Source organism: Rhamphochromis sp. 'chilingali' (genome assembly GCF_963969265.1).
Source record: "Rhamphochromis sp. 'chilingali' genome assembly, chromosome: 18".
NCBI lineage: Eukaryota > Metazoa > Chordata > Actinopteri > Cichliformes > Cichlidae > Rhamphochromis > Rhamphochromis sp. 'chilingali'.
The window spans coordinates 5,584,374-5,605,415 of record NC_137945.1 but is presented as its reverse complement, the minus strand read 5'-3'; the positions used below and the strand labels follow the sequence as shown (position 1 = coordinate 5,605,415).

Here is a 21,042-nt window from a genome sequence, read left to right as displayed (position 1 = left end):
AATATTAAAAAAAAAAAAAAAAAGTAAAATTATATATATAAAAAACCTCAGACACAGCTATATTAGGGTGACCCACCGTCCCCTTTTCCCGGACAGGTTCATTGTTCACGTTCCGTCCGGGGCGTCTGGAGGGTTTTCGAGATGGATAAAAATGTCGGTGTTTTCATATATTCCGATAGAGGACCCATGTGTGTGAAGTCATCCCCGAACCGCTGCTTTGTGAGTGCTTGTTCTGCGCTCACAAACGGGACAGACAGCGCGCAGCAACGCGCCCAATCATGTTTAAAAGATCCCAACGGCCAAGTGCATCTTTTCAGACGAACTGCAAAAAAAAAATTTCCTTCGTAAAGACCGAGTAATGGTAATTTTTCTTATGCAGATGAAGCATTATTTCATATATAGTCAACCCTAAGCTATATGCCGATCCAGTTAAATCAACTTCCTGAAATGCTTTTCTCTGTCTCTTTAGATGTGGTCCCAACTCTGTCTCCTCACAAGAGACTCACCAGCGGATTAAAATCCCCAAATGGACATTTCTGTTACACGCTCCTGATGTTCGCACACAGACGTGCGACAGATACCGGAAAAGGTGACGCTATTTTCTGGAGGATCAGTAGGTGGTGATTTCATACCTGATGATCTCTAACCTGGGTCTTAACCTGCTTCGGAGCCGGTTAGCGTCACATCATGTGCAATAACGTAGCTACTGTTTCCCAAAATTTAGAAACAAATCCGATCAGTTTAAAGATTTAAACAAAGTCATTAAAGTCACCTGTTTCAGGTGGAGTCAAGCCTCCTCTCAGGAAGCAGCTCACCTGTGCGTCAGTGTTTAGTTTCCGGTATGGAGCGGAGATTCTTTCTCTTATGCAGTGTTTGAAGAATCTGTGAGTTTGCTTTGATTCTTTCTCTAACAGTTCGTCTTGCTTTCTGGCTGTGATTTTTGCGCAAGATGCGGTCATCTTATCCGTCTCGTACCTCAGGACAAACGCTGGATCGCCGTGTTTGAACAGAAATCCACACAGTTGAAATCAAACATGATAAGCAGCTAATGTGTGGTGGACGTCTTCGGAAAAAAAACTATGAGTTTTTATGTCTTGTAAGAGCAGAGTGCCGCTTTTTCCTGTCACTTCTTTGAAAATAAAACTACATTAAAGCTTGATTTTAGCAGCAGCTTTCCACTCTGCTAAAACATGCGAAAATAAGTATTGACTGTAGAGCTGCAGCCATCACATGATTAACTGACAGTAAAGGAATCCTGACCATTCAGATCGTTGTTAATCATTTGTGTTTTGAAGCAAAATCTGCTGGGAGGGCTTGATGCATATCTTTGTTGTTCATGATACTAAACTAAATATTTTTAGACTAGTGATGCGGCACTCACCAGCTTTTGACATTTTATGAAACAACAACAAATCTAAAAGATAATTGGCTGGTGAACGGTGAATGTAATGTTTAGTTGCAGCTCTTGATGGCTGTCCACATTAATCCTGGAATTTACAGAGATAGATTGCTATTAGATGGAAAATGCTTCTTATTAACAGCAAATCAGTGTGTGCACAATTTTCTGAAAAGTAACCAGGATTAATTATTGTGTAGCTTTAACACTGCTGGCACTCTGAATAATGGATCAGCTGAAAAGATGTTTCACTGACTGAATATCAGTGGATTGAAGCTTCCATTCAGAGTGAACCAGGTGTGTCGGGGAGTCATCCTGTGTGCGACAAGATGACTCCCCGTCCAGCACCAGTGTTGGAGTCCTTACTGAAAACAAGTAATGTATTACACATTACTCGTTACTTTTCTAAAAAAGTCATGCCGTGCATTGCTTAAATACTTGCTGGAGAATGTAATTAGAAAGTAGGTCATTACACTCCTCATTACATTACATTCCTTTCTTGTTATTCCAGAAAATAACCTGAAACACACTGTCTAAAAATGACCAGGCTACAGTCTCCCACACTAACACAAACAATGAGGAAACACTTGCAATCTTTTTTTAGTGTTTACCTGCAGTGTGAACAGAAAGTGAAAAATGCAAAGAAAAGTTAAAAAACAGCTAAAGAGACTTAAGTGGGATCACCAGAGTGATTAAGCTGTTCAGCCTAAACAGGTAGAAACAGTTCAGGGTCTGGTTGCAGAGCTGTAGTCAGCATTCAGTCAGTACTATCATCACTATGTGTTTTTGGGTAGCAGTGTGTTTGCATGTTGTCTGCATAATTTCATCATAATGTGGTTGTTTCTGTTCTGGACGCTGTTTGCATTCAACCATCGTGCTCATGTCCTTTTGGGAAATAAAAAAAAATGTCATAAACTCACTCCTGAAAAGTTGCTGCAGCAAGAGTGTTTTTATTTTACTTTCTGTCTCACCTGATTGATAAATCATCAAACATTTGTAATGTAAGTGACCGCATAATTGTAATGTGATTACAGTAGTGTGTTACTTTGTAATGTTCAGTACACGTAATGGAAAGAAGAATTTCAGTTGGTGTTCATGTGAATAATTTGTTTTTCCTCTGCAGATGTGGAATTCCACAGCATGGATGAGCGTGAGGACAGAGAGGAGGGAGTCCCTCCCTCTAAAAGCACTCTGTGTGAGGAACATGAGATCCAGCCCAAAGCTCAGAGGTGAGATGACATCTGTAAATATCGCAGCTGAGCACTCACATCACTGCACCATCATTATTTATAGAAAAACTAAATGTTGACCTGGACCTAAAGTTAAAGAACGAGCTGAGCAGAAAATTATTTAATATTTCAAAGACATTCATGTAACACAGAGTAAGTCATTCTCAGGATTCAATCAGAGTTAGAAAATACTTCATAAGATAAATTGTTTGAGTTTTTTAAGATTTTGCTTGTTTGTTTGATTATTTAACAATAGCAGTAAAATAATTTCCCTGCTCCACATTAGCCATTTCTATTATAACGTGGTCTACAAATGTAATTTCATATTGTTACTCATCATTCATTCTCACTCATTATTCAAACATGTATAATCATATTTTTTCTTTTAGCATTTTCTGTCCAACATGATTTTACTGAATATTTTTTTCTTTCAGTTCCCATCAGCGAGCTGAACCCAGCTGTGTGTCCTTAAGAAGCAGCCATTCAAAGCAGTATGATATTACATTTAAAGAAGAAGCTTCTGCTGCGGAGAGGTAAACTGTATCCAAATGTTCTAACCAAATCTGTTTTTCTAAATAAATTTAAGAAATGTTTCATGTCATGGTAGCTCAGTTAAGTTCATTGGACATTCATCTGACACATAGTAAGTAGTTCTCACTATTTAATTAGGTTTAAATAATATTTCAAAATGTTTTAATTGTTTAAGATTGAGATATTTTTTTAAATATTTAATTCTATTGTAAACTGGTCTACATTTCTAATTGAATATTTTCTTTTATTCTCTTTATTTACATGAGCATATATTCACATTTTTTTCTTTTAGCATTTTCTGTGTGAGAGGATTTTAACAAATATTATTTTTCTTTCAGCTACCATCAGAGGCCTGACCCCAGCTCTGTGTCATTACAGAGCAGCCATTCAAAGCAATATGATATTACATTTAAAGAAGAAGCTTCTGTTGTGGAGAGGTAATCTGCATCTAAATCTCTAACTGATTCTGTTATTTCTGAATAACTTCTCCAAATGTTTCCCGTCAGACCGGCTCTTGTCACACATGTTTCTGTGTTCATATGTGATTTTGTGTGTGCTGGAGTTTTTCCACAAACACAACAGTCTTAATGAGAGCCTTTCTTGTCTATAATCAGCCTAACTGACTGTTTCCCTTTCTCTCATGAGCTTCCTCTTAGCCACCCCATCTCATAGCATCACTGTGGTTGTTGGCAGAGTTCTGAGATTAATAAACATTGTAATGGTCCATGCACCCCCAACACACATCAACTGTCAGGATCCTTGAAAGATAGCACCTTAATAATTATACAGCAAGTACTGTGAGGGCATTTATTGTTTTCACTGTCTGTGTCAGATAACACAGGGCACCTTCAGAGCTCCAGACATTAGCAGGAAGGCATTGTTTTGTTAGTTTGGGTGTTTTTTGGTATAACGTGGAGGACCAGTTTTGTGTGATTATACTTTTGCTTCATGATTCCTCCACAGAGTGGATCAGGAGACCTCAGAGGTTCCCAGTGGTCGGTCTGAGCAGCAGCATCAAACACACCTGGACTCCATATTTGTGGTTTGTACATGCACAACAGCTACTTTTACATTTATTCTCTTCTTAGTTATTTCGAAGTTGAGTGTGTGGGTTGTAATTCAGGAGGTAAAGCTGGTTCTCCTTCAAACAGAACGCTTGTGTCAAATTTCAGCCTGCTCTAATCTGCATGCTGTACATGGTACATATGACAAACACTAGTTTCTTCTAGCATTGGAGGTGAGCTAAGGTGAAATGGAAGCACAATTAAGCACAGTTTAATACTAAACTTATTTTTACAGAAGAATATAAAACTTTGTGGTTTAGCCTTACTAATTTTATTTCTACAGATACATGTTTTTCTTCAGCTGCTGGTTAGTGTCTAGTAAACTATTTGGGTAGATAGATAATTGGAAACCATTTTGTTAAAAAACGTGTCTGGTCACGAGAGATGACAATGATCCTGTTTTGTACTGTGCAGCTCTCATATAGAACCAGATGTGGTAAAAGTACAGATATTCTGTACTTAAGTAGAATTACAGATACCTGGGTATCTGAACTACTCCAGTAGAAGTACTGAAGAAACTTCATTACTTAAGTAAAAGTGATCAAGTACAGGCTCCGCAATATACTCAAAGTAAGAAAGTAGCAAGTATCTCCTTGAAGGACATTTCTACTAACCATTTGTGTACAAAGCTAATTGAACCTCATACATTAGTACATGAGAATACAAATATTATTCAAATCATAATTTTAATTCTAATAAATATACTCAAGTTTATTCTGTTATTTAGGTCACATGCAGTGAAAGAGAATTTAAAAACGAAGAACTGGTTTTTTTGTTGCCTGGACTTTGCCTGCACCTGAAGAGGAAAATGAGTACAGTCAGGGGTTAAAGTTGGAGCTGGCATGTGAAGGGACCACAGTTTGTGGTGTAGTGGCTCAGTGTGGGGAAAAGAATCACAGCTCACAAAAAGTTGTATTGTCAGATCCAGTAGATTTTTGCACAGGCTGTGTTCAGCTGATTTAATCTGAATTGTTGAATTCAACAAACTGGCAGCAGTTTAATCAGCTATTTGAATGAATCTATCATTATCTTAAATGCATGTTAGTCTACTGCGCTTGATGTAACCCAACACTGACCGGCCGCTGTGCAAAAATAAAAATAAAATGAATTTGCAATAAATTTGCAGAAAGCTAACCTCTTTACAAACTACCAGTGCTTTCTTGTAACATTTGAATAACACAAAATAAGTATAGCTTAATTTGTTTTGCAGGATGATTGACAATATGAAAATACATTTTTTATCAAAACACATCATGTACAGATCCAATATGTGGTTAAAAATGACAACTGTGTCACTGAGCAGGCCTTACCTTTAAATCTAACTTCTCTTCCTCCTGTTCTGCCTTTCCTTCATCTTATCTCATGCTCTTTTCTCTCCCTGTGAAAAACAGCAGCTGGACCTTTAGCTTGCAACACACTGTGAGATAAACTGCACACAAACAGTTTGAGTTTGCTGACGTTTGTGGAGCTGATAGAAATGTCAAATATTAAATTACCTGACAGTTAAAAAATGTGTACTTCCTTTATGCTCGCTCCTCTTCTGTAGAACTAACTAAATGTTTAAGTACCATGACCACAGTTTATGGACACGTGCACCATTCCAGCCCACTTAAACCCCTTAGTATAAATGCTATCGATGAACCAAAAGTAACAAGTCTGTTTTGAAAATGTAAGGGGTAGTACAAATATTTGTGTTAATTTGTAGGGAGTAAAAGAAAAAGTTGTCAGAAAAATAAATACTAAGGATACCTGACACATTTACTTAAGTACAAAGTATTTCTACTTTGTTACTGTACCTTATTATCCCAAAAGTGCACTTTAGAGTTTCTGAAAGTAAAATAGAAGAGAAAGCATTCAGCTGTCAGGGCTCCCTCGTGTGGAAACAGCTCTCAGTTTGTGTTCGGGAGACAGATGGCTACTCTAGTTTTAAGATTAGCCTTAAAACTTTGCTGTTTGATGAAGCTTATAGTGAGGACTGAATGAGGTGATCATTAACCATCACTTAGTTATGCTGCTGAAGGCTTAGGCTCTTGGAGGACTTCCCATGATGCACTGATTACGTCTTCAATCCCCTCTTTTGCTGCTTAAGCATTTATAAATCATCACTGCATTTTGTCTTTTCTCTTTTGTAGTTTGCATTTTGTTCTCTTTATTGTTCCTGGGTCTTTGTACTTTTCATTTCTTTTTTTTCTTTTTTATTTCCCTATGTGTTGCAACTGCTTGTGTTTATGGGGTGACCAGGTAATTTTTAAAGTATTCTGTTGCAGCTGCTGGAGGACAGCATTGTCACGTTTGTGAAGAATGAACTGAAGAAGATCCAGAAGGTTCTGACTCCAGATTACCCAGAATTCTTAGAGAGTCAGAGGGAGGATGAGGAGATGTTAGAGAGTGAGGATGAAGAGCAGAGGAGGAGCAGCCGAGAAGCATTGGTTAAGATCACACTGCTCTTTCTTAGGAGAATGAAGCAGGAGGAGCTCGCTGACCATCTGCAGAGCAGTAAGAGGATGCGTCTAAAGATTCATGCTGTTTGATAAATGGGACATTTATTAATGGACCAATATATACTCACAACATATGAACTTGACAAGTCCTTGACTTATATTTTTTGTCTGTTTGTTCCTTCAGAAACATCTTTTAGGAACTTCCAATCGAGTCAAACTGAGCTTAAATCAAAACTGAAGAAGAAGTTCCAGTGTGTGTTTGAGGGGATCGCTAAAGCAGGAAACCCAACCCTGCTGAATCAGATCTACACAGAGCTCTACATCACAGAGGGAGGGACCACAGAGGTCAATGATGAACACGAGGTTAGACAGATTGAAACAGTATCCAAAAAATCAGATAGTTCAGAAACAACAATCAGACAAGAAGACATCTTTAAAGGTTCACCTGAGAGACATGAACCAATCAGAACAGTGCTGACAAAGGGAGTGGCTGGGATTGGGAAAACAGTCTTAACACAGAAGTTCACGCTGGACTGGGCTGAAGACAAAACCAACCAGGACATCCAGTTCATGTTTCCATTCACTTTCAGAGAGCTGAATGTGCTGAAAGAGAAAAAGTTCAGCTTGATGGAACTTGTTCATCACTTCTTTCCTGAAACCAAAGGATCAGGAATCTGCAGCTTCGAAGACTTCCGGGTTGTGTTCATCTTTGATGGTCTGGATGAGTGTAGACTTCCTCTGGACTTCCAAACCATTGAGACGCTGACTGATGTAACAGAGTCCACCTCAATGGATGTGCTTCTGACCAACCTCATCAGACGGAATCTATTTCCCTCTGCTCGCCTATGGGTAACCACACGCCCTGCAGCAGCCAGTCAGATCCCTCCTCAATATGTTGACATGGTGACAGAGGTTAGAGGGTTCACTGACCCTCAGAAAGAGGAGTACTTCAGGAAGAGATTCAGAGATAAGAAGCAGGCCTCTAGAATCATCTCCCACATCAAGAGAACACGAAGCATCCACATCATGTGCCACATCCCAGTCTTCTGCTGGATCACTGCTACAGTTCTGGAGGATGTGCTGAAAACAAGAGAGGGAGGACAGCTGCCTAAGACCCTGACCGAGATGTACATCCACTTCCTGGTGGTTCAGGCCAAAGTAAAGAAGGTCAAGTATGATGGAGGAGCTGAAACAGATCCACACTGGAGTCCAGAGAGCAGGAAGATGACTGAGTCTCTGGGAAAATTGGCTTTTGAACAGCTGCAGAAAGGAAACCTGATCTTCTATGAATCAGACCTGACGGAGAGTGGCATCGATATCAGAGCAGCATCAGTGTGTTCGGGAGTGTTCACACAGATTTTTAAAGAGGAGAGAGGACTGTACCAGGACAAGGTTTTCTGCTTCATCCATTTGAGCATCCAGGAATTTCTGGCTGCTCTTCATGTCCACCTGACTTTGATCAACTCTGGTATTAATCTTCTGGAAGAGAAAGAGATGACATCCCAGAACTCTGAAACAAGAGATCCTACACCCTTCTACCAGAATGCTGTGAACAAAGCTTTAGAGAGTACAAATGGACACCTGGACTTGTTTCTCCGCTTCATCCTGGGACTATCACTACAAACCAATCAGAGTCTCCTACAAGGCCTGCTTACAGAGACAGGAAGTAGCTCACAGACCAATCAGGAAACAGTCAAGTACATCAAGGAGAATATTAATGAGAATCTGTCTGCAGAGAAAAGCATCAATCTGTTCCACTGTCTGAATGAACTGAATGATCGTTCTCTAGTGGATGAGATCCAACAATCCCTGAGTTCAGGAAGGCTGTCTACAGAGAAACTGTCTCCTGCTCAGTGGTCAGCTCTGGTCTTCATCTTACTGTCATCAGAGGAAGATCTAGATGTGTTTGACCTGAAGAAATACTCTGCTTCAGAGGAGGCTCTGCTGAGGCTGCTGCCAGTGATCAAAGCCTCCAACAAAGCTCTGTAAGCAAACGCGTTCTCATCCTTTTGTTTTGAAAATATTGATTCTACTTTTCAAAAAAGCAGGCATGCAAAATTCAAGAAACCTAAATAGTGTAATGGCTGCTGGCAATTTACACTGCTCACATAGGCGTAACTTTTAAATTAAATGGTCATATGCACTCACAATCAATTGTAGGATATTTTTAATGTTTCATAACAACAGAAAGTATTAGCATTTCTGGAAAATATCATTATAGATAAATTACCCTCAGTTTGAGCCTGTTGTTAAGAAATTTCAGGTTCACTTTTCGTGGAGCAGTGTTATATCTTTCTGGCCTGACTCTATGTGCTGGGTGACTGAGAACCTAGATAGACAACAACAACAACATAGGTCTGATATCTCAGCCCCCTAGAATCAGGTTGTTCACTCATGATTTTGTTTCTAAGTCAGGAGTTTTGTTTTTCAATTCTAATCCTTATAATTCAGTCAGCAGACTGTAACTATATCTTCTTTTGATGGTACTGAACATAGCTCAGTCTCAGTGTAACTAACCTTCATCGTAATCCCTTATCTTATTGTTTAAATCTCTATTATGTCTGCTATGATACCATCTAGTTAGGAGGAAAAATTTGGACTGCACAGCTTTTTACAGAGACACTTTTTTGTATAGACAGTCCAGTCTTTAGACTGGAGTCCAGACACTCCAGTCTAAAGGTATGTTTTCAGAACAACTAAAGTACAAGGCAGAGGAGGTGGGGCTCCCAAACATTAAGTGCTGCCCTTTCTGTTTCCTGAAATAGACCAATCAAAAGAGAACTATGCTTTTAGGAAGAGTAGTTTTAAAAGAGAAAGGTCTAACCTGCTTGTTTTAGAAAGGATTAACTAAAAGTCTGCATTAAGGATTGCTATGTGGTTAAACAAGGAGCTGTACATAGAAACAAAAATCACAGTTTAAAATCAGGAAAATGACCAGCAGTGGTGTATGCTTGTACCAGTGAAGTGGGTACTGAACTATATCTGCCAGCTTTGTATAAGTATTGTAGAGGCTAAGCCTATGCTTGAAGCCACTGAGATGTTCGTTGGCGGGGGTGACGCGGTGTCACTGTTATGCATTCATTTATTAAACTTGATGCAGTTCAATAATTCCAGCCTTACTCATCTTGTCCTTTAGATTCTTTATTTTCACAATTTAACATAGCAGTGCAGCAGTCACAAACTGTTCATGTAAAAGTGTTTCTCACACACAACAGTTAAATATGTGTGTCTACCTTAAATACTTTCACATAAACATACAGAAAAACTCTAAAGGTGACCTCTAGCGACATACATAAGGTATCAACCCAAAAATGGCTCCTACAAGTATTTTGACTTACTAAGAAAATGTGAAAGTGTTCTGTTTTTGGTCTAAACTTAAATTAGGTTTTTACTTATTCACAAGTTGTGACTTTATCAAGGAAATATTTGCTTTTCTCGCTGAGTGTTAAAATAAAAGTTTTACATATTTTATTTTATTTTTTACAGACTGAGTGGCTGTAACCTCTCAGAGAGAAGCTGTGAAGCTCTGACTTCAGTTCTCCGCTGTCGGTCCTGTAGTCTGACAGAGCTGGACCTGAGTAATAATGACCTGCAGGATTTTGGAGTGAAACTTCTCTCTGCTGGACTGGAGAGTTCGCATTGTACACTGGAAACTTTGAGGTCAGGAATCCGACTTTTTCTCTGATCTTTTAAAAGCGTAATTATATTATTGCATAGACAGTTCAATTTTAAAGCGAAATTTATATTTATTAAAAATGAATGTACAACAGAGCTTTTAATGTAGTTGTAATTAAACCATTACTTAAAAGGCCTTTACATGATCCAGCTTATAAGCTAATTGTAGGATAATTTCTAATCTTCCTTTCATTAAAATCATCTGAGGAGTTCTTGTAGGTCAGTTTTAGGCTTTAGAGTTCATTATAACACAGAAAGAGCACTGTTGAAGGTTAATATTGATCTTCTTATGGCCTTTGACAGTTGACTCATCTCTGTGCTTGTCCTCCTAGACCTCAGTGCTGCATTTTATATAGTGCATTATACTACAGAGGCTAGAAGACAATGTTTTTATTAAAGGAAATTGGCTACAATGATTTGAATGCTGTTTATCTGATGGATTTCAATTTGTTCATGGAAAAGTGTTTCTCACACACAAAGGTTAATCTTCAACTTCTACAGGGCTCAAATATATTTTTATGTTATATAAAGTTCACTGTAATAATTCAGAATAATTATTGTGGATTTTTTTTATAATTAAACAACAACAACAAACAATACTGATCAATATCATTAAATTTAGAAACATACTCTTTCCAGAGTCAGTCTAACGTACAAAGGCCTGAACGTTCAGGCACCATCATATCTCAATGACACTTATGGCATCATATTTTACCAACAGTCTTTTGCTCTCCCTGTAGTTCTTGGATCAAAATAGTTCCTAGAGTTTCTGAACATAGATGTGCGTCATTACACAATTTAAGACAACTGGTGTTATCTGTCTAAATTATCACATATAAATAAAGCTAAACTGAAGTGAATGAGTAGATGGCTGTGTATCACAAAAAGAAAAAAGCTTCAGTGAAGTGTTCACAGATGGATTGTTGTTTTTTGTGTCTTCAGTCTGTCAGGCTGTCTGATCACAGAGCAAGGATGTATTTCTCTGGCTTCAGCTCTGAGCGCCAACCCCTCCCATCTGAAAGAGCTGGATCTGAGCTATAATGATCCAGGAGACTCAGGAATGAAGCTGTTGTTAAGTGGACTGAAGGATCCATGTTGGAAACTAGACACTTTAAGGTATGAGGAGAATGTTTAACAGTGGAGGAAACATTTTCTGTGTCCTCGCTTTGTTTCTGTTTGTTTCATAAAGATATGACCTGAGCAATCACAAATGCAGGGACATTTTTTTCTTTGCTCACAACAGAAACGTTAGTCGAGTTTACCAGTAATGACGTATTTATGCTGAAGGCTGTAAATCAGCATTCGATGCCTGTGATCTTTGGGCCCTCAGGCATGAAAATGATTGCATGATCTCAGGAACATGCTGACATTGTCTCTGAGGCAAAACTAATTTTAAACGGACTGATATTATATGGCCTAAGGCCTGCAAAAAAATCAGTAAATACCAATAAAAGGTCACAGAGTGATTAATGTTCTCTGTAATTTTAAAGCAAACAAGAAGAGGACAGAATAAAAACTGATAACTGAGTGCAGTATCTGCAATGAACATATGAGTATGCTAGTAAAGGACATATATGGGTTATTCAGTGCTGACTTAAGCAGCACCTCAATAAAAGTAATGAATCAGGGTAGCAAAAGGATCTTGATGATATTCTCTTCACTTATTATCATACTATCAATACAGTGCTCAGCAAAATTGTTGAACCAAGGTTTGACGTTATGGATTTACTGCTATGAAAAATAATCCAACAACTGCCTCAAAGAACTGAAAATCCATTAAAGTGTCTTTGTGAAAAAGTTGGACTGTGCGTGCATGCTGAAAGACGGCGGTCTGACCCCTCTCCTCCTCTCAGGGTGGAGCCGGCTGGAGTCCGATGGTTGAGACCAGACGGTCTGAGGAAGTGTAAGTTTTTAACATTCATAAAAACAAAGCGGCACAGAAACTGTTGCATCACTCAGTCACATCTTTGATGTCATCAAAACGACAACATTGTTGTTTGTTGTCTCCACCAGATTCCTGTCAACTCACAATCGACACAAACACAATAAATAAATACCTCAAACTGTCCGACAACAACAGGAAGGTGACACAGGTGAAGGAGGTTCAGTCATATCCTGATCATCCAGACAGATTTGATTACTGGTATCAGCTGCTGTGTACAGATGGTCTGACTGGTCGCTGTTACTGGGAGGTTGAGTGGACTGGAGGGATCGATATATCAGTGAGTTACAGAGGAATTGAAAGGAAAGGCGACAGTAAAGACTGCGTGTTTGGAAGGAACGATCAGTCCTGGAGACTGGAATGCTACAGCGATGGTCGCCCTCGTTCTGTGTGGCACAATAACGGAAGCATGTCTTCCTCCTACTCCTCCTCCACGTCTTCTGCCTCTAACAGAGTAGCCGTGTACGTGGACTGTCCTGCTGGCATTCTGTCCTTCTACAGAGTCTCCTCTGACACTCTGATTCACCTCCACACCTTTAACACCACATTCACTGAACCTATTTATCCTGGATTTGGTTTCAATCCTAATGCATCAGTGTCTCTGTGTCCTGTTTAGTATGAAGAAGCTCCTCCTGTTAGAGAAACACAACTGTTTTCTGTCTCTTTCACTCAGAAACGTGTTCTCAGATTCATCGACTGTTCTAAATAATTTATTTTAAACGTCTTCCTCTAAACGAAGACGCTTTGTTGTTTTCTGTCATTTTATAGTGAAAAGCTTCAGTAAATATCAGTATGTTGTGTTTTCATGATTTAGTTTTTGTCATCTGTAGATAAGAGAAAATGTGATACTGGAGAGGAACCACTGAGCTGCAGGGATTTGTTTACAACTGTCCAGTGACCACAAGTGAGCCTGTAGTCAGGTTTGGCCTCATTTCATCCATATTTACTGACTGTTAAAATAATGAAATAACAACAAGATTACAACTTGTCTGTGGTTACATTTGAGGAATTAAATTATATAATTATATAAGCTACATTAAAGTAGCTGTCTAGATTGCACAGTCTTTAATTTAATTATTTAGTTTTTGTTTTGTTTTATTTAGTAGTACAAATTTTACAAAAAAAATAATACAATTACGGGGGGGAATTTGGGGAGTTATGAAGTCTGAAAAAAGAAATTATTTTTAAAAAGTAAAAAAGAAAAAAGAAAAACATTAGTAGATTTAACTTGATCCTTTTTTAACACTGGTGCAGCAGCAGCATAATGACTGAGATCAAATGCATTTTTCTGACTTTTCTGTTGAGTCTTGTATTATGAACAAACAGTGCTCATGAAAAAATAGTATGAAGAAGATAGATTTAGAGATGTGTGTAATTTATTTTGTCATGAACTGTTTGGTCTGTCAGTATCACTGGAAAAAACTGCAGAGACTTACTTCACCTCAGTAATTTAATTCACTGAAATTAACTGAATCTGCAGCATCATCTCACTGTTTAAAAATTATCATGTGACCGAGTCTTACTTACAGAAAAAAGTAGTCAGCACAACAAAAACAAGAGATGTAGATTATTTGTAATGTGTATTAAATAAAATAAAGTGTTTGTCACAGTTAAGTTTAACTAAAGCAGCAGACATTTTAAATTTTCTTTTTTTCACGTTTTAAAACAAAAATCCGACTCCCATATAGCCGGGCTCCCCAACCTGCAGGGTTGATGGCAGATGATAGAACTACTCACTGTCCTTCTGCCTTCACATCAGTGAATTTTAAAGGTTCTTCTGCGAGGACCTGCAAAACTCTTTGATGGAGTTTGATCCTGAGCAGCTAAACTTTAAACTGTCTTTTAATAGATGTTGTATATTTTTAGTGACATCTTCTGGTTGAAAGTTTGCTACAACACCCAGCAGTTTAGCTCACATACAAACCTCAAGCACTCTTAAACTTGAGTAATAAAATGAAAGAATAAATATATGAATTTTGTATTTTAGCAATAAGTAAATGTTATTTTTTTGCACACTCAGTCACCTAAATCACCTCTTTCCTCCCAATTCTGATTCTCAGTTTGAACTTTAGCAGGTTGTGATGGCCATGTCTATGTGCCTAAATGCATTGATTTGCTGCCATATGATTGGCTGATAAGATATTTGCATTCATGAGCAGTTGAATAGGTGTACTTAACAGAGTGGCTGGTGATTGAATATTATACGTGATTTTGGTGTGCAGTTGTGAATCGATTTACTAAAAAACTACAAAAAGCATGACATGATTCTCTTGCACTGTTGCTCATGCTGGTTTATGAAAATGATATTTATTGATTAACATAATGTGATCTGCACTTGTGATTTGAATGCACTGAAAAGGTTTACCTACAAAGTAACCTATGCTGGATCAGTAATCACAGGCACTCGGGAGTCCTACCTTTTTTTTTGTATAAATGAAATCAATGTTTTTAGTGTTTAGCGTGTGCGCATGTGTGAGGGGAGGACAGTTGCAATTGAATCCTGGATTGTGAGAGCAGCTAAAATAAAGAAAGACGCAGTAAAAGGTTTGGTAGCATTTCAGAGAATGACTCTTCCTGTGAAAAGTTGATGATTGACAAGTCATTCTTTTCTTCTTACCACACCTAGCTATTTCAAACACTTCCCTGAGTCATAGTTTGAAGACACTTGACAGCGTCACAAGCAAACAAACAAGCTCGATGAGTTTTGTTATGAGCCAGTAACATGTTGGTTCTTTTTTCAAACACTGATGAAGTAACAGGGAGGCAACTAGAACTGAACGAGCTAATGACTGGGATCAAGTCCATCGTGTTTTTGACCATCCTGAACTGTCGGTGGATAAAAGGAGTTGAGTGAGGTGTTATCTTATGCGTACATATGCATAATACCTTATTCTAACCATTATAACTAACCATTATCATGGTAGTTATTATGAATGGATCTAAACATACCAGGAAACAATATGGCAGGCTAAAGAGAAACAGTTCATTCTGTGGGCGTGGAGGCAGAAATCTAGAACGCCAAAACTACATGTTCTAAGAGAGACTTCTTTTTTTCTTCTGTTATGAAGTTTGATTCAGCAGCAGGAATATGGAACTGAGCAGGATAATCGGGATCAAGTGTGTTGTTCTGGCTTTTCTGTGGACTCTTACAAATGGAGGTGAGTGAGGCTGCCATGACTGTCATTAACACAGGTTTGTTTCGGGTCATGGTGGTTTTTATTCAAAGAAAAAATGAACATGCCAGAAAATTAGACAAGGATTTTGAATTACAATAAGAAATGTATTAATATTTTGTTTGTACTCCTCAGAAAGTTTACATAGATGGTTGTCTGAAGGAGGTTTTTTTTACTTTGATGTTGCTTGACTAGTATTTTGTCTAGAAATCCAGTCTTCTGTTATGTTCCGTTATATAAACTTTAATGGCAGAAATTTCAGAGATATTTGTGCCCAAAGACTTTTTTTTTCTCACATTTGTGTTATTTTGTATGTGCATCATTCATTAAGAGATGCCAGTGAGACTATTCTATGATGCATAGTTCAGATATGTGACACTGACAAAAGACAGAAGACCAAGCTGGAGCTGGAACAGTTGAAGATTTTTGTTGGCAGTGACCCGGATGGACAAGAAAAGAAAAGGGTACATCAGACGCTTAGGTTGACACAACGTTAGAGACTCAAGTCTGAGATGGTTTGGACACATGTAGAGGAGGGATAGTGGGTATATTGGACAAGCGATGTTGAATATCGAGCTGCCAGGCAGGAAGAAAAGAGGATGAACATAGAGAAGGTTCACAGATGTAGAGAGAGAACATTCAAAGGAAGATGTGGAGGATATGGTGAGACAGAAGCAAAGAGAGCAGCTGAAAGAATCATTATCTATTCATCAAATTTGGAAAATCCTTGCGATTGATCTCTTGTGCATCATTTTTGACGTGTAACTAAATTTTAAACACTTAAGATAACGTTTTTTTGAATAGTGATTTGCTACAAAGTCCGAGTTCCTATTCACCTACTGTGTTAGTGTAAACTTTAAAAATGGTATCACATGAGAAATGTAGTTTTTGAATTTGACCTTTGTGCCGGCGTGCATTCCAGCTGTCACATACTTTTGTTTTCTGTGTGAGAAAATGTGGAGTATGTAATGTTGCTACCAGAGTGACACATCTTTCAGCTATATCAGACTCAAACAGCATTGTGTTTATATTCAAGCAACCAGCTTGGTTTTGTATTTTCATAGTGTTTAATGCAGACACCAGGTTTTACTGGTGGAAAAACTAACTATTTTTAATTTAATTGTTGGATTTCAGAGAAATGTCCTCTAAGTTGAACTGTGTTGGGTGTCTCTTTGTGTTGCAGATACTGAGGTGTCCTGTGTTTTCCAGGAAAGTTGCATCTTACCCTGCAGTTTCCTGGGTAGCACTGATGCAGTTATTAGCTGGAGTCTGCTAAAGGCAAGACATGTTTCCATCCTCTCCTACAACTCCAAACAAGACCAGCTTACACAACAGGATGAGCATTTTAGAGGCCGGGCATCATTATTCAAAGACCAGATATCCAACGGAAACGCCTCACTCCAGCTGACATCAGTGGAGTTTCAAGATGAAGGCAGATACAAATGTGCAACAGGGGGAAACAATGATTCATTTATCAGCCTAAAAGTGGACGGTACGAGAAACATACAGAAAACACAAGACACTTTTTTTTTACTATATATTTGCATGAAGATATGTAGCAATCTTTGTCTTATAAACAAAAAAACATTTCAAGACAAAATAATTTTTTTAGAGTGAATAATTCATAAAGTATATTTTTTATGACAGCTCCAGTCCGTGAGGTCAACATTGAGAAGGCAGAAAACAGGATCACCTGCAGCTCTGAGGGGATCTACCCCGAACCTGTGCTCACCTGGTCCACCAGCCGTCAAACCGTCTTCAGGAGCACAACCATAGTCCAGCAGAGTGGACCGAACGGAGAACTTTATAACATTAAGAGTTCTGTCATATTCCCTGACACCAAACATGACTTCACTGATATGACCTACAGCTGCACTGTCAGCACTCGCAGCAACAACAAAACAGCCATTTTGTCAAACCGCAACCTGAAAGAAGGTAAGTGTGTTTTAAGATTTGTGGTCAGTCAGTCAGACTTTTACCAACCAAATAAAAAAAATGTTCTGCAAAAATCTTCAGAATTTTTTATTAACAAAATACATATAATAGTTATTTATAGTTATTTATATTGATTATTAAATAAGTAAAATCAACACTTTTCATTTGTGTATGTGTGTGTTTGTGTGTGTTTGCTACAGGCATCGCTAAAGCCATGGTGGCAGGCGTCATCATGATTGCGGTAATCTTAGGCCTGATACCAATATGCTGCAATAAATTTAACAGTAAGGTAAAGACAAACAAACAGATATCAGGAAGGGTATCTACTTCTGAAATTTGGGGATCTGTTGTGTTGATGTGTTGAATTAATAATGCAACATTTTAGATGCACCAGAGCTGCTCAGTGCCAATGAGTGTGCTGCCTACAGTGGAAACAGGATCAATGGAGTTACAGGTACAGACAGGCACAGATGTTGCAATGAGCCCCCTTAATCTGACCAAACTTTACTTAGAACGTCCAAAATTTAATTCAAGCCATTTTAATTCTTTAAATTAAATAAATAAATAAATAAATAATAATAATAAAAATAAAAAACCCTTTCGTTTCTTTTGCTTTTTTTTTTTTTTTACCTTTTCAACTATGTTTCTGTAATGTTTGAAGTGTATATGGTAATCTAAATTCTAAACCATATTCTGTTTTAAAAAAAAAATAGTCCAACGTTGATCTTTTTTTCTTATAAAAATGAAACAAAATCCTAAAATAATGTATTTCTATGCTTTAACCCAACATGTGCAAGTTCAAAGGCAAAAGAGTAACAACACAGTGGAAGTATTTTAAAATGTTTAAAGTCATATGAAAAGGAAAACGTGCAACCCTTTAAAAATGATATTAAACTTATACAAAACCCTTTTTAGTACATGATTTAATAGCTGTACTACTTGCTATAGAACTAATATAAACTATTGGATGACAAACTCTTCTTCAGTCCCATCAGGCTCAGCAGGTTCCTGATGCTGCAGAAATATCAAGTCAACTCGATTTGGTCCTGACAGAAAAAACTTCAGAGGAAGTGAAAACACTGATCGCTCCTGGGTAAATCTCTCTCTCGCCCGCTCTTTTTAATCCAGCGTATCTTTGGTTTGCTTTTTTGTTTATTCTTAATGTATTTCAGGACAGAATTCTTTATAATTTCATTTTGCAGTCACGACCATGAGGGAGATGATTTATTACCAAAGACAGCGGCAGAACCCACAGAAATGTGAATCCTGTAGAAACACGGCCTCAGACAACGTGACCTCTCCATTTATTAAATGATTTTTAAATGTATCTGTTAAATGTACCTGAGTCAGTATCATTAAATGATGCTGATACACTCTGATGTCTTTTCTGTTCTCCATCAGTGACACTAATGCTCAATTTGCACATGTTGGTGAAGTTCGTTGATATTTTGAGGTTGAGATTACAGCGTATGGTTCCTCCTCTACCTCATCTACTCGATAAAATGATACAAAATAATTAAGCAGAAAGAAAATGTCACTCATTATATTTCATGACACATAAATTATGTGGCACGGTGGTTAGCACTGTTGCCGCACAGCAAGAAGGTCCTGAGTTCAATTCCACCATCAGGCCGAGGTCGTGTGGAGTTTGCATGTTCTCCCCGTGTTTGCGTGGGTTCCCTCCGGGTACTCCGGCTTCCTCCCACCGTCCAAAGACATGCAGCTTGTGGGGATAGGTTAATTGAATAATCCAAATTACCACTAGGAGTGAATGTGCGAGTGAATGGTTGTCTGTCCCTGTGTGTTAGCCCTGCGACAGACTGGCGACCTGTCCAGGGTGTACCCCGCCTCTCGCCCTCTGACAGCTGGGATAGGCTCCGGCAATCCTGAAAAGGATAAGTGGAAGCGAATGGATGGATGGATAAATTAAAATGTTTACTTGTATAGTAGTTTTAGTTGGGTTTTTTTTGTTTTATTAAAAAACACAGTTTTGAAATCTGGAGGTTGTAAGCAGCACGTCTTCAGTGTTTTGTAAAAACATTCACAAATATTAAAATGTTTAAGACCTGACTATGATTTACTGTTTTATTATTTGTTGAAAACTTACTTGCTTTTCTTACTGCTAATGTTTTTAGGGACTGTCACATGGTGTTTGTTGTTAATGCACCTTTTGGAGATCTACACCTTCATATAGTGACTTTATAAATTTTAATGTTTGCATTTAGAAGCATTAGTGCCATTTGGTTGTTCGTACTCTTACTGAGCTCATACGAGACTACAGCACTTGCAGTAAATGCAGTCATCAATACTGAGTTTATTGTAATGCCCACCCTGCTTACAGACTGGTGAAGGCTCTCATGCTCACAGTGACACCTACACATAACCTGATGTTAAATAGCAAATTTGGTTGTATTTAGCAAAACAAAAAAGTAAAATAAGTTTGACTTTACTAAACATATTTTTTAGTCTTAAGTACAAATTTCCTTTCTTAAAAAGTTTTCTTATAACAAAAAATACAGTCTTGTCGAAACTTCATCTGATTCTGCATTTGGAACATTTTTTAAGTCAAGTGTAAATATGATTTTGTTTTGGAGGCTATGAAATGATCGAAGTTCAATTTAACTAAAAAATTTGAGATATAAGAATGTGCTTGCCTGTCAAACTTCAACAAACAACCATTATTCCCATAATGTGCAGGTATTGACCTAAATGACAGAAGAAAGAAGAAGTCCAATGAACAAAAAGTAAACCTTTATTGAAGCTAAAAAAAGTCCAAAATAGCAAAAAACCAGCAAAAACAAACAAAACCAAAAATGATATCCACAAAAACACTGAAGGGAGATAAATTGGGAGATTTGGATGGTGGAGACACGGTGGAGTCACCACCGGCTGTGAGAAGAGCTGACATTAACATAAATACCAACTAACGGAGAACTGACACAAATAATTCACAAATAAGCTGAAAGCATGCACTGAATTCAAAACCCAAACCAATGTCATCAACCTAACCCATAATAAGATTTATTACTTACTCATTTAAATATTAAATTACAACAGCTGTAATCATTGACAACATAACGGGTATAATAATTTACTATCTAAGCCATTTAAACAGGCAGAGCAGGAAGTCCACTGGGGAGGATAAAACCACCTCTTATCAACATTACAACATGCGCAGTAATCGATGCTGCAATCCTAAAGAGGCAAAGTTTGAGATTTCCTCATAGCAGCTTGCGAAGAGCTGCAACAAGTTGTGATTCTTTTTCTATGAAGCAAGAGAGCAAGAGAGGACCTGCTCTGCACTCTTAAACTTTAAGAAGCACTGGAGCTTCCCATTCACCTGTTGCGTTCATGCACTGATGCTTCACAGTGCTTCATTTGCTCTAAGGTGCCATCAAGTGGACAATAAATGTAAAACAGGCAGAGTGATTACAATGACACCATGGCTTTGGTGTGAATGTATGACTTAATGATTTTTGTGAACTTCTAAATAATTCTGACCTTTTAAATATGGTGTGTGTGTGTTTATGCTACAATAGCAGGATCAAAAGAGAAGATTAGGAAAAAAGGATGCAATGAGTTTGTGTTACTGGGTTTGTAACTGTGCTTATGTTACTTATAAAAAGTGACTTTTAATTCATTAAAAAAGCTTTTCT

At 37.9% G+C, this 21,042-nt stretch overlaps 2 protein-coding genes across 5 annotated transcripts; both read left to right on the top strand.

The window, feature by feature from the left end:
• Positions 1 to 315: 315 nt before the first annotated feature.
• LOC308385305 (NLR family CARD domain-containing protein 3-like) lies at positions 316 to 13,197 on the top strand. Of its 3 annotated transcripts, XM_080864150.1 has the most exons (12): positions 875 to 1,096; positions 2,520 to 2,625; positions 3,060 to 3,158; positions 3,495 to 3,593; positions 4,120 to 4,198; positions 6,488 to 6,716; positions 6,846 to 8,646; positions 10,148 to 10,321; positions 11,279 to 11,452; positions 12,190 to 12,239; positions 12,350 to 12,740; positions 13,109 to 13,196. In XM_080864150.1, the coding sequence occupies exons 1-12, from the start codon at positions 1,090 to 1,092 to the stop codon at positions 13,110 to 13,112; spliced, it is 3,213 nt and encodes a 1,070-aa protein (XP_080720276.1). In that variant the 5' UTR covers positions 875 to 1,089; the 3' UTR covers positions 13,113 to 13,196. The 3 variants fall into 3 exon arrangements, with proteins under 3 accessions (XP_080720275.1, XP_080720276.1, XP_080720274.1); XM_080864149.1 differs by having other exon boundaries at positions 316 to 884; positions 12,350 to 13,197; XM_080864148.1 differs by having other exon boundaries at positions 12,350 to 13,197.
• On the top strand, positions 13,180 to 19,449 carry LOC308385306 (programmed cell death 1 ligand 1-like). Of its 2 annotated transcripts, XM_080864151.1 has the most exons (8): positions 13,180 to 13,198; positions 15,347 to 15,436; positions 16,635 to 16,943; positions 17,099 to 17,386; positions 17,587 to 17,675; positions 17,772 to 17,840; positions 18,373 to 18,479; positions 18,589 to 19,449. In XM_080864151.1, exons 2-8 carry the CDS (start codon positions 15,367 to 15,369, stop codon positions 18,647 to 18,649), a joined length of 993 nt encoding a protein of 330 aa, XP_080720277.1. In that variant the 5' UTR covers positions 13,180 to 13,198; positions 15,347 to 15,366; the 3' UTR covers positions 18,650 to 19,449. The 2 variants fall into 2 exon arrangements, with proteins under 2 accessions (XP_080720277.1, XP_080720278.1); XM_080864152.1 differs by lacking the exon at positions 13,180 to 13,198 and having other exon boundaries at positions 13,213 to 15,470.
• Positions 19,450 to 21,042: the final 1,593 nt, after the last annotated feature.